Genomic DNA, 17249 nt, shown 5'->3' on the forward strand with positions numbered 1-17249 from the left:
TATTTTTTAAGGTAATGAAGTATAATACACATTCATACCATCTTATAAAGAAGTACCAACAGAATAGGAACATTTCTAACATCGATTTGAGCTTTTGATCACCATCACTGACATAATGATATTTGTAGCGTTATCTACTTTTCACTTTAAAAAAAAAATGCAAAAATATTAATTATAAATTTATTAATAACTTAAAGTAGCTTCAATTCCTGATGTATCCTCTATTAGCTAATATAGCTAGAGACTAGTCACCTTGTAGAAAAATTAACAAATGATAAAATAAATAATTCTAACTTGAATTTTATTTAGAAAAATAAATTACGATTATAGGAAACTACAATGATAAAAAAAAATTATTTTCCTTCATTGACAAAATCCGTTGAACTAAATGTTGTTTTTTGGCATTGGTCAAGATTGTTAAAGCAAGATTGTTGAACCAAGAAAATAATTTTGAAGGGGGTAATTGTCTTGAATCAAGACGAAAAATTCTTGAATCTAGTAAAATTTCCTTAAATCAAGATAAATTTATTAGTTCAAGAATTTTTCTACGCAAATCAAGAAGATTAAGTTCTTCAAAATTATATACTTGATTCAAGAACATTTTTTTTTCTGTTTAGAAAATCGAATGATACCGATTTCTATATACGAGTATCCTGATTTACTTCTAATATTTTTTTAGATACTATGAATACTGAATAGTGTTATCGTCGGTGAACATTGGTGTCGAAGAGATTTACTGTAAGCATTGTAAGAATTGTAATATTGAAAACAACTCTTTATTATGTTATTTATTAATTATACATAGGCATTAAAATTTTTTGGAACAATCTCAATTAAAATTTGAAGTATAATTTATAAAAATAATAATATAATCATTTTTATTTTTATTTTATTTTTACGCTACAAACATTGCTATTTAAGAGCAAGAGATACTTATTAAATTATTTTATTCTTTCCGATATCCATACGTATTCCACGCTGAAAAAATTTTCCTTCATTATTATTTAAATTATAATATAAAACCATCAGTAATTAAAAAAAAAAAAAAAAAAAGAACATTCATTACCTCTTATAGAATCGTTGCATGATAAAATAGTTGTATACCAATCAGCGGCAGTGTAATTAATTTCTGGTAATTCGCCTCCATAATCCATGGGAAGATGACTCGGAGCTAAATATGCGTGTAGAGAGTTCATTTTAGATCCATGGAAAAACATTCGTTTTCTAAGTTTTTCTCTGGTGAAAGGCTTGAACATATTCCATACAATGTTGAAAAGGAAGGGTTGCTTTACGAAATGTACCTGTAAAATAAAAAATATTAATGATTGTTCTTTTATTTAATTTTAACTGTAAAAATTTTACTTCTTTCAAACGAAGTGGCAAAGCATCTTGAATAAATGATAGTAGTCTCATACTAAATGATGGTGATAACCCCATAACTTGTTTCATTGACAATCCATCGAAATCCATTATAACGACAACACCTCGTACCTGAAATTAGAATAAAAATATTATTAATAGCAAGTTAATAATGACTAGTGACATTGTAAATTCAAAAAAGTTTGAGCAAGTATTGGTTCTGGCTCAATTTTATAAAGTCGAGTTTTTACTGTATGTTGAGTTTCAAAAGTCCTGCACCAAAAAAAAAATTGATTTGACCCAAGAAAATATTCAAGAAGATAAAATAGTTTTAAAAAGGGTAAAGCTTTTGAATTCGAAAGTACATACACCAATTAATCAGCATCGCCCGAGTTGAAATTTTGATCGTATTTTGAACCTACTAAAGTCCGATCAACTTCGGATCAGGGAGTTCAAAGTACGATCAATTCCCATGTTAAATTTAATCATATTTTGATCTCCACAGTGGTACAAATTTCCGTTTTTACCACTATGGAGTCCAAAGTACGATCAGACAGAAATAAAAATTCGATCCGATTTTGAACGCCTTGGTCGTATTTTATAATGATAATGCTAATAATAATAATACCAGGACTGGGCCATAGTTAATTTTCAAGTCTATCCCTAACATTTGATTCAAAATTTATAAAAAAATAATTTTTAAGCGCCATTTTTTTTGTTCCGATTTTGATGTAGAGCTAACGCAAGTTTAGACCATTTGACGATTAATTTAGACCTAACTATTTCTAATTATAGAAATAAAGTGAAAATCGCGTTCCGTTCTAACCGAGATTCGAACCCGAGCCGCGCGCTTGCCAGACCGATAACTAACCCCTACGCCGTACGACCGATGAGGTGATGCATATCTTATCATTCTCATAAACTAAATCTATAAGGTGACGAAGTGTGACGGTTTATTTTTTAATAAAATTTATGTTATTTAATATTGTGTTTTGATGACAATAAACTATTTTTTATAAATGTTTATTAGTTAAAAAAAAGCAAGAGTTAAATTCTAATATTACTTTAGACTTTGTACATCGTTCTGTATATTTTTAATATCTTATTTTAAATCTTAATGTTTGAAATTACAATATTTAAAATTCAACTTTAAATTATTATATTTTAATTGTTTTGAGACCAAATCAATTTTAACGATATGTAATTGTTTTGGTTAAATAATAAATTAAATATACACTCATTAATCCATTTGCCTGACTCAGTGAAAAATTTAGGACCTTTGTGGGCTCATACTATGAATTCGAAGATGTAAATGTTCAAATATTAAAACCATTGCATGGTACCTGACATATTGATAGTCAGCTAGCAAGATCTCAAAATCAATTTATAACAATGACAAAATTTATTGAACTATCAGCAAATAAAAGTGTATGTAATTTTTGTCAGGAAAAAAAAGTACACACAAAAATTTTGGATCAAACTTCTGATAATTGTTACAGTGTTGGCAATTACAAGTTTTGAAAATGTTGATATTCCATTAATAATTATGCTTGAAATGCAATGAAGTGAATTATTAATTGATAATATTACTATAAGACTATACTTAAGTATTTGCCAATTGAGGCTTATGAAAAAGAATAAGCTTGAAGTCTCTGAAATGTATAAAGATAACTTGCAAACACAATCTTCAGTGGTGCAGTATCTAAAAAATAACCATCTCCCATTTGGACTGATTTATTGTTTTATGCAATGGTCACGCTGTATTTATTTACAAAACATTCGTAATTGTAAAATTAATCATCACTTTACTGTTATTCGTGGAGTAGTTGCAAATAACGTAGTTGTTGCTGATGGTGATAATTTTTTATATGATAGCAGATCATTCTTATGTAAGTGCGATAAAACTGAAAACATTAAGCTGTCGCGGTAGAATCATTAGAAGCACCTTGCTTCTATATAATAAATAATAGTTTAAAACAAACTAAAAAACATGCTTTTTATAGAAAACCAAACTAAGAAAGAGAAAATGAATTTTGATAAATATAAATTAACAATAGTGTAAATAAAAAAAATGTATTTTATTTTAAAAAAAGCGTGGGGTGCATGGTGTCAATAGTTATAAATATTTTATTGACAGATATAAGTAGAAGGATTATTATTTCGACAATATCTTAAAAAGCACCACACGCTTTTTTTAAAATAAAATACATTTTTTTCTTACTTACACTATTATTAATTTATATTTATTAAAATTTTTTACACTATTCTTAATTCAAATTTATTAAAATTTATTTTCTATTTTTTAGTTTGGTTTTCTATAAACAGCGTGATTTTTAATTTTTTTAAACTTTCATTTATTTTCTACTTTTTTGTTTAGTTAATTTATTATAAACTACTATTAATTCCGTGATTAGTATTAGTTACTGTAATATGACTATTGCCTTCACTATTGTGCCGAGCCGAGTGTTCGAATCAAAATGGTACGCATTCGCAAGACCACGCGATTGCCCTATCTTTCTTGCTCTCACGCAAAGGAAGCGTGAAAAAATCATTCAATCTTGACGATCTTAATTAAGATAATGGAATAATTTCATCAAATTAGTGTATTGTCATCGGTCCTCGATAAGTCTACGAAGTTTAAATGAAATCTGACCGTTTGAAGTGGGTCAAAATCAAGTCCAAATCCATGAAGTTTTATCACGATTTTCGCCAAAAATCTAATTACATTTTATGTATTAAATATCACATCAGAATTATATATTTAAGATTTATTTTTTTTTAATTAAAAATATGTATAAATTTATTATAATTACATCTTTATTTGGAGAATTTATATTGTGAAAAAATTCTTTACAAGTAATAAATAATTATTTTTAATAGTATTTCCTAGTAGGTTTTTACATTTTTTAGAACTGATTTATTTTATAATGTAAATACATTTTTGATGTATGTGTTTAAAATTTCTTAATTTCAACACATATTATATTATTATCTTTATATATTGATAGAATTTAAAAAAAAAAATAAATTGAACTATTTCTCGAAAAAATTAATTTAATACAAATTATATTGCGCTTGAAGAATAATAAAAAGATAATAAATGTATAGATAAATAGAATAAATCCATGCAAGTTACAGGTTAATATGGACAGAAATTATTTTTGTGATTAGTTTAATTTGTTCAATAATTATTTATAATTTATAAAATTTTATTTATTACTTTTATCGGACTTGAAGGTTTAAAGTCGGATCTTTCGATGAACTGTCGGACCGAGAAGTTCAAAATCCGATTTCTCGGTAAACAGTACGTCCAAGACGTTCAAAATCGGAACTAGTCGGACCATGGAGCTCTAAGTACGATCAATTTCGGATCAGAAGGTTCAATATCCGATCGAAATTTCGACTCGGGCAGTAAATTAATTAGGATCAAATGAGCGTTGGTAGAATAACTTGAACTTATGCTTAATTAAGCGTACAATTTAACTAAGTTCTAAAGTAAAAGTCAGTAATTATTCCACTCGATAATTAATATTCTAATTTGCTTACAACTTGATCTTAATAAACCAATGCTTTCATTATACCTAAAACTCAGATTTAGAAATATTTTATGATATAGACATAATACAAAAAAATTTCAATTATCCAATTATTTTACGATAATTTTGATATACAGATATTGATAATTTTTCAAAATTAATTTTAGAATGAAAATTAAGATTTCAATTTATAATAATTAAAACTTGAATATTTAACTTTAAGAAACATTTATTGATAGTAAAAAAGAAAAGAAAATATTTTTGCATGTATTTAAAATTTTTTAATGTAACTATTGTCGTATTCGTTAATATACGTGCTATCATTAATAACTTATCGTTTGAGAGCAAAGTACGATCTACTTGTCTTTGAAATGATATAATCAAGATTATCCAGATGAAGCTTCATAATGTTTGTTCAAATATGACTAAAAATAAATTTTTCGGTGCTAATTACTTTAATTTCTTGCCACTAATCACTGATTAGCTTCATTTAATATCAAATGACTTTACCTGTGATTCCGGTTCTAACATTGCGGCTTCATGTATTAAATAAAATATTCTAAACATTTGGTCAGCTGTCACTTTCGATGGATCCCATGATTTTCCGGCGTTCACTATAAGGACACGTCTTCGTTTATGATCCCGATCTTTTAGTACATTTACAACGTTATTCTCAAAAATCGCCGTTTTCTCATCATCCGGCATTAAATTATCGAGGAGAGCTGCATTTTTGACCTTAAAATCGGCAATTCTTTGCATTAAAGCATACGCACTTTCTGCATAAAATTTGCAAGGTCGAAGAAATATCAATAAGAATTCATCATCTGTTCTATAATACAAGGTTTTGCTTTCTGAAAGAAAAAAAAAAAGAAAAAAAATTTATACTGTGAAAAAATTTTTTATTTCAAATAAGTGTATTATTCCAGATTATTATTTTTTATTGTGTATTATAAACGGACTTTGCATGTCAAAGAATGTTACATAAGGTTAAAAAAATTTTTAAATTATAAATAACAATATGTTACTTTTTTATTTGAATTTATATACATCATTGAATAACTTTATTATTGACAATTATGTACAAAAATGTTATCAGAATAAGTTCTGAAAAAACAAATCTCTTTGATAATTTTTATCTTAAAAGATTTCACTGAATTGGGAGTAACCAAAGCATCCAAAAATAACTCAACTGATATTACACAATGACAGCCTATCTCACAGTAATAATTCTTTAAAATAATTGAATAATATTCATTCTACTATTGCATTGCTTTACTCTTTAATAATTAAAATATTCTTTGTCAAATAAAAAAAATTAGACGGTAAAAAAATTTATTTTTCAAAATAATAATTACAATAAACTTTTTACCTTCAAGAAGTTTACGAAGTGTTTCAATGCCATTTTTGACATTTTCTGGGGTTTCTCTAAGTTCAACTTCAGCTAATTTCTTAGTCTCCTCATCAAGAGGTCCAACTTCGAGTTGAAACGCCATCACAATTCGCGAATTAAGAGCTCCTTTTAATTAATAATGTAAGTTATAAGAAAATAATTAACTGAAAATATATATTTATATAAATGAACAACTTTACTAGAGAGACTAAACCTCGTAAGAAGACGTCTAAGATTTATCTGGTTGAGTCGTTATATCGGGGAGGCTCTTATTACACATCATGATCTGCGTCTAATCTTTGACCATTACAAAGTCCAATCGAGTCTTTGGGATCCGCAATATTAAATAAATTGTGCATCATCTTCATGACAAATAAGTATAACTGCCAAATAATCACAACACCCTGTGGTTACAAAAAAAAATATACAGATACATACAAACTACACGCATCACATTATTGCTTTTAAACTTGACGCGGTCTGATAAGAAGAAACAAATACAAGTATATTACTAATACTCCGATTTATCGTTTGTTTATTTTTTTTGAATACATTGCTGTCATTGTTTAATCATCACTCTAAAGATAGTGCCAATATACCAAGAATAATAAATTCGTATTAACATATGTCATTAATATTAATTAAAATATTTTAATGTACTCAATAATTAAATTTATTAATTTTTTGTTTATTATTTATTATTTAATTAAGATGTCATTTTTCTGATCGATCAATTCAAGTTAGATGATTCCATTTTTTATTTGGTTCGAATGGTAAAAATTATTTAAAGTAGGGTAGTCATAATTTATGTAACTTAAAAATTTTTTATTACGCATCCCCTAAATACGTCCCGGAAAGTAAAAGATTTTAACTTCACATTTTAATGCCACTGTATGCTTAAAAATCATAAGAATTTCGAAGAAAAAGTCCAGGTAATTTTTTACGCGTAAGTTTGGTGAAAATGGATAATTAAATTTGAATTTTCACAAAAATTGTAAATGATGTTCTATGAAACAAATTTTGAAAGTTAAAAATTTTTATGTAAAAAATATAATGAAAACAGATGAAAAATTGATTTATTTTTAATGTACAATCTTTAAAGTAGTGATTTATTAGCAAAGTCTTAAGGGGACGTAAAAAATTTTCGAAATAAATGCGGAGTAATTTGAGAATGAATGCGGAGTGGATGATTTTCAATTAATTTACTCCCTCCGGGAGTTACATTCACTCCAAAACAGATTTAAATTATATTTTTGATAGATTTAACTCCGCGGGGTAAATTTTTCATTTATTTTTTTGAATAAAAATGAAAAAATAACTATTTTGACTTGTTTAAAAATTATAAAATACGTATTTAGAGATTTTAAAAATTACAATTAATAAACCGTTTTTTAATTTCTGTAAAAATTCGAAATTAAAATATTTTTTTTTACAAATCAAAAAAATATTTTTTTATTTTCAAAATTCTAATTTTTTCGAAAATTTTTTTTTCTAATTTAATTGTTCTTCTTGAATTCGTAATATTAAACAAAAATTTTTTTTTACTTATCGAAAATAGTTTTTTTCTGAAAATTAAATTTGTTTTGAATTTTGAATTTTTTCAAAATTTTGATTTTTTCCAGTTTTGATTCTTTTCTATTTCATATTTTTTACAAATATATATAAAATGAAAAATTTATGTCGGTACTCAAATAAAAGATCTCGAGGATATCGAGATAAGGTAATATCGAAATAATATCGAGATAAGGTAATATCGAAATAAGCTTAAAGTAAAGTACTCAGTAGCTACTCAAGAACTAGTACCTGCTCACAGTACCTGCTCACAGTACCTGCTCACAGTACACGGAAAAAAATAATCGGTAGAGGCTACCGATTTTTTCGGTAGAGGTTCCCAGAAAAATCGGCAGCTGCTACCGAAAAAAAATCGGTAGCAGATACCGATTATTTTCGGTAGAGTCTACCGATTTTTTCGGTGCAAGCTACCGATTACCATACGGTGAGAATTTTATGTTAACGGTAACCATCCTTATTTTGTAGCTTCTACTATGCAGAATGGTTATTAATTTTTGCAAAGTTAAGATGATAAATGCAACTATCCGGCGATTGTAATTAGTACAATCAGTATATATTAATTCCCACACACAGAACAATAAATTAACTTGATTCAAAAGAAAAATTCTTGAACCAAGAATATAATTTTGAAGAGGGTAATTGTCTTGAATTAAGATGAAAAATTCTTGAATGAAGTAAAATTTACTTAAATCAAGAAAAATTTTCTTAAATCAAAAATTTTTCTACTCAAACCAAGAATATTGAGCTCTTCAAAAATATATACTTGTTTCAATTCTTGAAACAAGTTTTAGTGAAATTTAGTGTCATTGCAAAGGTCTTGAATTTGCGCCTTTTTAAGGTTTCATATCATTCTCATCGATAGTCAATTTATCATGATAAGTATTTAGGCTGCATTCGAAAATGCTTCATTTCTAGACACATAATTAAGAAATGACCTTTTATCTTGTTAACTATTGACATTTTTAAAGATATAAGCTCATCCAGACATTACACTCATCGAGACCTTTCATTTGAGTACCCACATCAATTTTTCATATATTTTATATATTTATATATGAAAAATATATCAAAATGCATGTGAGTACTCAAATGAAAGCTCTTGATGAGTGTGACATCAGGGTGAGCTTACATCTTTAAAAATATCAATAATTAAGAAATGACCTTGTATCTTGTAAACTATTGACATTTTTAAAGATATAAATTCACCCAGACATTACACTTATCGAGACCTTTCATTTGAGTACCCACATCAACTTTTCATATATTTTTTATATCTATATGTATATATATATTCTAATATATAAAATTCTCGTGTCACAATGTTCGTTCCCATACTCCTCCGAAAAGGCTTGACCGATTCTCATGAAATTTTTTATGCATATTCAGTAAGCCTGAGAATCGGCTACTATCTATTTTTCTAACCTCTAAGTGATAAGGGGTGTTCACCCTAAAAATTTTTTTTTTATTTTTTTGATAAAATTTTTTTTTTTTTATTTTTTTATTATGTGGCATCAAAAAATACATACAACTCTAAATTTGCACTTTTTTATCACCAACCCTTGCTTTTTAATAGTCATTTTCATAATTTTATCATTTTCTATCCCGCTCGATAACATCAATTATTATCACTTGGTAAGTTATCCCCTCCATGTGTCTACCGGTGTCACTTCTCACCCTGTAAACAGCACGGAGTAGGGATGTTACAGTTCGGCATGTCTACAGTTTTCGGCTATTATTAGTGTTTATGCTTCAAGCGTAGTAGTTAAACATTTTTACTATCTCAATGTAACTCTCATATCAAATATATTCTCGAGTAACTTTATTATTTATTTATTAATAACTAATATTATTGAATATAATTAATTATTAATAACTAATAAAATTATTAATTTTGAGTGTAAATCGCACGATCAGTTAATTAAATGACTTACATAACCTCTAAAATACTCAACACGTGTCACGAGTTCCCGCAAACAACGGCTATTGAGTTGTAAGTATAAATTATTTTTTACGTTTATTATAAAATCAAAAATTATTCTTTCTTATTTATAACGAAAATATTGTTGGGAATGGTGAAAAACGAATTCGGTGAAAGTTAGATTTTTATTACAATTGGGAAATTTTTTTTTGTGTTTACTTATAAGAGCTCTAACTTCGACAGAATTTTTTTTTTTCACTATTTCTAACAATATGTATTTTCGATATAATTAAGAAACATAAAATTTTTCGCTTTCGTGAAACTATCTAATTTTTACATGTATATTTAATGTAATCAAAGATAAAATAAATGATTAATATAATAATTAAATAATTCAATCAGTTCTATTCATGTGTGTTTTGTATTGTACAGTGAACAATGCCAAAAAAACGCAAAGGGGCCAATTTGAGCCGTGATACAAATAAATCTAGAAGCATTCGAAATAGAAGAGCCCAAAGAACCGAAGAACAAGTTCAGGAAGACAATACTGGAGCGCGTGTGAGAATGGCGCAATTGCGTCAAGAACAATCAGACGATACACGAGCTGAACGCAATGAAGTCATGAGATTAGAAAAACGACAATCACGCCGTTTTACTGTCAATAGACGCAGAGCGAATGACCAACAACGCCAACAGGCACATCGAGCATTTGTAGCTACATCATTTCTGCGTCTAGCATTCCAGTATGAGCCCGATATTGAATATTATGCTCATTCAAAAGTAGTAATTGGTGCTATGGACAAAGAATGCCCGTATTGTCATGCTTTGAAATTCAAAAATGAACCAGCCGGGATGTGTTGCGCGTCAGGGAAGGTACAACTACCTGTAATTGAAACACCACCGGAACCATTGAACGGTTTGCTTATCGGCACAGATCCAGATTCTAACGTGTTCCTGAAGTCCATTCGAACATTTAACTCATGCTTTCAAATGACATCGTTCGGAGCAACAGAAATAGTTCAAAATACTAATGCAAATGGTCAACAATACAATTCTACATTTAAAATCAGAGGCCAAGTTTATCATAAAATAGGCTCATTGCTGCCAATGCCAAACGAACCACATAAATTTTTACAAATCTACTTTATGGGCGGCGAGGACTCCGGAAGCGCACTAGCCAATCGGGTGGATGTACGTTATGGCTACGATAACCTTGTTTCATTCTTTGCTAGACGAGATTTGAGCACACCATGTTTTTCACACGGACAATTATACGTTGCATGCTCTCGAGTGGGTAAACCATCAAGTTTGTTTGTATTAGCTAAAGACGGGCTAACAAAAAATATTGTTCATGCTGCAGCATTAAGAGATTAATATTATGTAATTAATTAATTATATAAATAATTATTACTTTTAATAAATAAAAACAATTAATGTTTGGTGTTTTGTTATTCTTAAACAACATTCCTTCATCGTTCACAGCGCTCCAGGCCTTTTTCACTCATATTCCACATCCTTATACACTTCCAATAAGTTAGTCATTTTTTTTCTACACTAGAAATTCTCTAGAAATTATTCACATGGCAAAACAACGTTTGCCGGGTCAGCTAGTGTATATATATATTTATATATATACATATATATATATTCACATACAAAATAATTTAAAAAATAATTTTTTAGGACTTGGATGATATTTCTCGATTAGTTTCTAAACAGAATCTATACCGATTTTTTCGATTGCGGCTACCAATAGGTATTTAATTCAATAAAAATTTATAATCAAAAAATACCTTATAAATACTCCACATTTTTAATATTTTGTATTTAAGTAAGTGTTATTTGTATCTCAAATGAAGTTCCTTTTTTTTTATTCATTAAGGAGCGAGAATTTAACTTCTCGTTAAGAAGATAAGAAATTTTCAAAAATTGGTAATCGGTAGCTGTTACCGAAAAATAATCGGTATCTGCTACCGATTTTTTTCGGTTGCAGCTACCGATTATTTTTTTCCGTGTACCTGCATTTGTGAATATAAATATACGAATACACAGAATCGTGAACGAAAGAAAACCGAAAAAAGTGTTTTTTTTTTTGGAAATTCTCCGAAATTCTTAGTGTTCAGTGAACAGGCCCAGCCGTGATAAAGTCGCCCCTGGGAGACTCCCAATTTCACGAGCCGCACCTGTCAACTGCTAGTTCCCGCTTAAACTAACCGCCTGCACAAAACTTAGCTTGACTGATCACGTCATGGCGTGATTGGCTGATTGCTCAGCAGACATGCGCAATAAGTCTTCTTCCCCAAGTCGACGAGCAAGAAGACGCATTATTATTATTATCTTTCGCTTCCACGCTTTCGTTGCAACAAGTCGCCATTAGTGTTACTTTACTTTCGCTTTTTGCTAACAAACCGCATTTCGCTTATTTAATAAGTTAATTTGCTTAAATTAATTGTTATTAACCCGCATTAGTTTGTTACAGATAAATTGTGTTATTTGTAAAAATAATTCTCCGCTTTTCCAGTGTCGGCAGTGTGCTCAACCACGTGTCAACCGGCTTCGCTTTATTAATCACGCAGTGCTTTATTTATCCGCTTTTATTTAAACACTCCGCTAACATATTAAATAAATATTAAGTGTAATTTGTGTAAATAAATTTATAATGTTCATTTTAATAATATTTCCGCGTTTTAATTGAGATATCCAGACCAAAACCTGATCCTCCGCTTTCCCGCATTTTCAACATTTTACACTTAGTTTGATCAATTCAAACTTAAAGATTCTTAGTGAGGCTTAAAAAACTGCATCGAGTGACGCCAACCGCATGAAAATCGGTTAATTCATTCAAAAGTTATTGCGGTTTGAAAATTCAAAAAATAGTGTTCTATGAAATTTCTATCAGATTTTCGAGCTCGAAGAGTTCAAAAGTATATAAAAACTATCTCTTTGAGCTCGGAGAGCTCAAAATAACACACAAATTGCATTTTTGAGCCTGAAGAGCTCAAAAATGTCATAAGTGCAATTTTAAGCGCCTAGTCATGGATTAGCGGGAAGTTGCAGGGATGGCCTTGAGTGTCAACCGTTTTCCTAATTTTTTTTTTATAATTTTTAACTTCCCGCTACACCGAGAAAATTTAATAACTATGATGATTATTATCGTTTTTTCATAATAGTTACAGGCCTTAGAATATTATTGACTACAATTTATTTATGGTAATAGTTACCATCACGATATTTATAGTTAACATCTCGTGTATTTAAAAAAACTATGATCGTAAAAATGGTATTAGCTACTACCATTATCGAGATAGTAACTATCACCATAAATAAATCTTAGTCAATAATATTCTAATGCTATCCTATATTATAAAAAAGTTTGGAGAATCCAAAAGTGCACACCTCATAACGCTCAATCATTTTTTAAGAAAAAAATTAATTGTGTAATTGATTAAAAAAAAAAATTATAATTAAGTAATTTCTTACAAAGTATTTTTTATTTTTTTTTTAAATATCGGCGCCCTTTTTTCTTGTCATATACGGCCGCAGTCTAAAAAAATCTAGCTTGATCAAGTGGCGCCATAGTTTTCACGTGACAAATAAGAAAAGTTCGTTTGGCTTTGTACGGTTGTATCCGTGAATTTTAATAAAAATTAAATTAAAAAAAAATACATGAGCTAGGCCACTGATATGAAATACGGACCCAGTTCATCGAATTCTTAAACTAATAAAAAAGGTCCGGTCTTGAAATATCAATTTGTTCGGGAGTAATCGTTGGTACATCCAAAATGAGGTGACATCCGGACGTCCACGTAAAATTTTGTTCAAAACGTTTTTTTTTTTTCAAAATAGCAACATGAAATGATTTTATAAAGTAAAAGATGGTTTAATTTAAGTGTTTTTCGGTGTTCATCTACTTATATTATTGAATAAGTGTAATATGGTTGCGATAGAGGCATTTAAAGATCACAAAATTGCTTGATCTTGACGAGTCGAGTATAAAGCACAACCTCACGCGCTTCGCGCTATGAGGCGTGCAATAGATGAAAGTCTTGAAGTTAGTCAAATGTCGAAACTCGCAAAGAACGGGCCACGATTCATTATTGGTTGAAATTTAGGCACGCGCGTAGCGCGCTATTCAAATTTCTAGTCTATATTAAAAAAGAACGATAATAATTATAATTATTCAATTTTTTCCGTGCATGAAAATTAATTTTCTAAAAATCGGCAAATTACTAGTTTCACCCCAGTTTTGGATAGTCAAATTTTTATCTAATCTTTACGTCTTGAAGTCCTAGAAAGTTATTTTTACTATTTTCACGAGGATGTCCTGAGGTGTGCCCGCGCGCGGGTGCGTGTGTGTGTGTGTGTGTGTGTGTGTGTGTGTGTGTGTGTTAAAAAACTGCACCTATTGCGTCGAATTAAATCTAAATTAAATAATTTATTCAACCCTGGCGGTTTCGGCGACACGGTGAAAGCACGATCGAATGACGGTTGTTTCACGGTCGTTTCACCGTATAAAGTTCGTTCTTACCGAGCGATCTGTCAGTCAGCATCGGATACCGTTGTGAACGATGTCTAATATAAATTTATTGAATATTTACGGTGCATACGCAAGTGAATCTACGAGGTTATGACCGACACTGTACGCTCAATATACTGTCGAAATACGGTGATTTGACGCTACTGTCACGGACAATAAAATAAAAAAACATATTTCGGACAGTCTCGACCGAGACTCGAACCCGATCAACTGGTCGCGCGCCCAAGACTCTACCAGCTAGGCCATCTAAGACACTGCACGAACCATTTGATTCAGTCACATCATAAGGTATCAAAACCAAGTCATTTTTTTGCATTGCACAGATAAAAATAGCTTAAATAAAGTTATATTTTTTCCATGACTTTAAAATAATAATCGTAATAAATGATTCAAATTTTTGATGATTACGAAATTCTCAATTTCGAAATTACGGTAAAATTATTAACTGTATAAAAAAAGATCTGGAAAAGAAATTGCTAAAAATTGAATTGTTAAAAAAAAATATCTCATAATAATTTTTCTTGATAACAAACAATTTTTCCGTAATTTTGAAATTAAAGTTTTCGTCTCTAAAAAAAAAAACAATATTGATTATTATATTTTTCATAATCAAAAAGTATTATGGTATCTCATTTAAGACTATGAAAAAAATTCAACTATTGTAAGCCATAAACTCTTATGAAAAGTATTGAAATGATGGATCTCTGTTGATTGTCTGTAATCTGATTAATTTTTTATGATTTTACTTTGAAATAAACAAAATTACAATAATTTAATATTTTTTTCAAATTTTTCATCACGATTATTTACTGATAATTTTTCATTTACCTATTTTTTTATACACTTTGAGTATTTTTAATGGAATAAAAAAATAAAAATATAATCAGCACTTTTTCATTGTTGACTAGTAAAAAATTCCTGACTTACCGACATTATACGCTCGTTTCACTTACAGACTACTGTGCATCTACCACCGAGTTACGGTTTTTTGATAATTTATATGTTTTCGAATGACTGTCAAATGACAGACGATCGATCGATGATCTAAGATTTTTACTTAGGGAAAAAATCGGAGAAGTCATGTAAAAATTTGGTTTTTTGAAGAGTAAAGTATGATAACTATACAGAATAAAAATCATAAAGTAACAGTGAAAAACTTTCACAATGATACTCGTTGTTCACTGTCAAATGACGGCCGTTCGATAGTCAAGTGACGGTCATTCGACGATCATTTGTTGACACTGTGAATTCACGGTACATTCACCGTCGTTTCACGATCATTTTACCGTGACCACGAATCCGCCAGGGAAGCGACATATTGATATGCTGTTGAAAAAATACTAAGAAAATATAATTTTTTATAACTTCAAAATTTTGCATCCCATCGTTTTTGAAGTAAAATGTTATCTTATTGTATCCAAAAAACTACTCCGAATGCCTCGAGCCGCATGAGAGTCGGTTGTTTATAGTTCGAAAAATATTGCAATTCAAAATTTTGAAGAATGATGCTTTTGAAATGCACGATAACTATAACTTTGGGGTTGGAAATTTCTTAAGAGTTTTCGAGTTAATAAATATAGCAGGAAGTTCCAGGGATGGCCAACAGGGTCAACCGTTTTTATGATTTTTTTAATTAAGAAATATATTTTGGTATCGATGTCAACTTTCAATGGAATCTCTGAACTCTGGTTAGAGGTTTACAGAATAATCCCTTGATTTCAACTTAATTCGAACCATGATCTACCGTACACATTCAATCCTTTGTCCATCGCACTCACGTATGACCTTTGAATAAAGAGCATCAGGGTTAATTAGTTCACACAATTACGCAGCTACTAAATTTGCTAACTTCAAAAGCATTCAATATATAACTTTTATTATAAAATGCAAATTCTAATATCATAATTATTTGATTTACTTGAAATAACAAATCATAAAACTTACATGTTTATTAATTAACAGCCATAGTTTGCATACTTTTGGATAAACTATAAATTCAAGTACAGTCGAGTTTCGTTATAAGTCCTATTAGTGTATCTCTCATATTAACGCGAGATTGGTTGAAAAAAAAAAAAGAAAACAAATAGGATTCATAAAGAGACTCGTCTATAATTTAAAATTCAAATTAATTAGAAATAATGGAATTAAGACTAAGAAAAAATTCAAAACGACAATAAAATTTAAATAATTTAATTGATTTTATTCAAGCTAAGATTGAAAAAAATGTCGGGATCTCAAATCAAATGCCAATGCCGCTCTTTTAGCTGCACATTTGCTGCCGTAAAATCGTGGATTACTGAATTACGGAAAAATGTTGCAGGGTCAATGTATGAGTACCGTGGTATTGGTTATCGTAGGAAATAAGAATACCGTACAATTATCTTTTATTTGTTATATTTACTAGTTGTTTACAATCTATTTTTAGCAATCGGATAATTTAAATAACTTAAATTCTCAATAAAAATTATTTAGAAACTTAAACAAACAAAGTAAAATAGTGAACAATTATTAAAAATAACACAAATGATTTATACCCTTATGCCCCGTACTGTTTCTTGTGTTGTCTATAAATAATTAAATAGCTGTAGGATATACGGCGTAAAAATTTACCTTTAGTTTACGATGAAAATATCAATCATATGATAATGATAATGACAATTAATATTGATACGACAAGACAATGCCTGACGTCTTTGTTCGATGTTATATTAATGAATAAATCTTATGAATAATATACGACTGTTATTTTTATTTTTTTCATCGCAATAACAACTTATTCTTATACATTGAATAAACGAAAGGAAAAAATAAATATATGTTATTTGCATTCGATATTTTTGCTACTTTTATATGGGAGGGAGAAGTGTCCATATTTTCACATAATTTATAATTTGTTCAGGTTTGTAAATATCTATAATGTTTTAGATTTAGGTTCAA

At 29.0% G+C, this 17249-nt stretch overlaps 1 protein-coding gene across 4 annotated transcripts; it reads right to left on the reverse strand.

The window, feature by feature from the left end:
- Positions 1 to 899: 899 nt before the first annotated feature.
- On the reverse strand, positions 900 to 6722 carry LOC123263287 (clavesin-1). 4 transcript variants are annotated; one of them, XM_044725913.1, is made up of 6 exons: positions 6500 to 6722; positions 6265 to 6411; positions 5406 to 5746; positions 1363 to 1491; positions 1067 to 1301; positions 900 to 992 (listed from the first exon to the last, which is right to left on the reverse strand). In XM_044725913.1, exons 2-6 carry the CDS (start codon positions 6386 to 6388, stop codon positions 937 to 939), a joined length of 885 nt encoding a protein of 294 aa, XP_044581848.1. In that variant the 5' UTR covers positions 6389 to 6411; positions 6500 to 6722; the 3' UTR covers positions 900 to 936. The 4 variants fall into 4 exon arrangements, with proteins under 4 accessions (XP_044581848.1, XP_044581847.1, XP_044581846.1 ...); XM_044725912.1 differs by having other exon boundaries at positions 6486 to 6722; XM_044725911.1 differs by having other exon boundaries at positions 6265 to 6721.
- Between the last annotated feature and the right edge of the window lie 10527 nt (positions 6723 to 17249).

The sequence above is a fragment of the Cotesia glomerata genome, linkage group LG4, assembly GCF_020080835.1.
Source record: "Cotesia glomerata isolate CgM1 linkage group LG4, MPM_Cglom_v2.3, whole genome shotgun sequence".
Classification (NCBI taxonomy): Eukaryota; Metazoa; Arthropoda; class Insecta; order Hymenoptera; family Braconidae; genus Cotesia; species Cotesia glomerata.

Coding starts and splice junctions, on each gene's coding strand:
- LOC123263287 (XM_044725913.1), bottom strand. CDS start 6,388: ATGGCGTTTCAACTCGAAGTTGGACCTCTTGATGAGGAGACTAAGAAA. Junction 1,492..5,405: donor TGTTAGAACCGGAATCACAG/GTAAAGTCATTT, acceptor TTCTAATTTCAG/GTACGAGGTGTTGTCGTTAT. Junction 1,302..1,362: donor TGCCACTTCGTTTGAAAGAA/GTAAAATTTTTA, acceptor TTTATTTTACAG/GTACATTTCGTAAAGCAACC.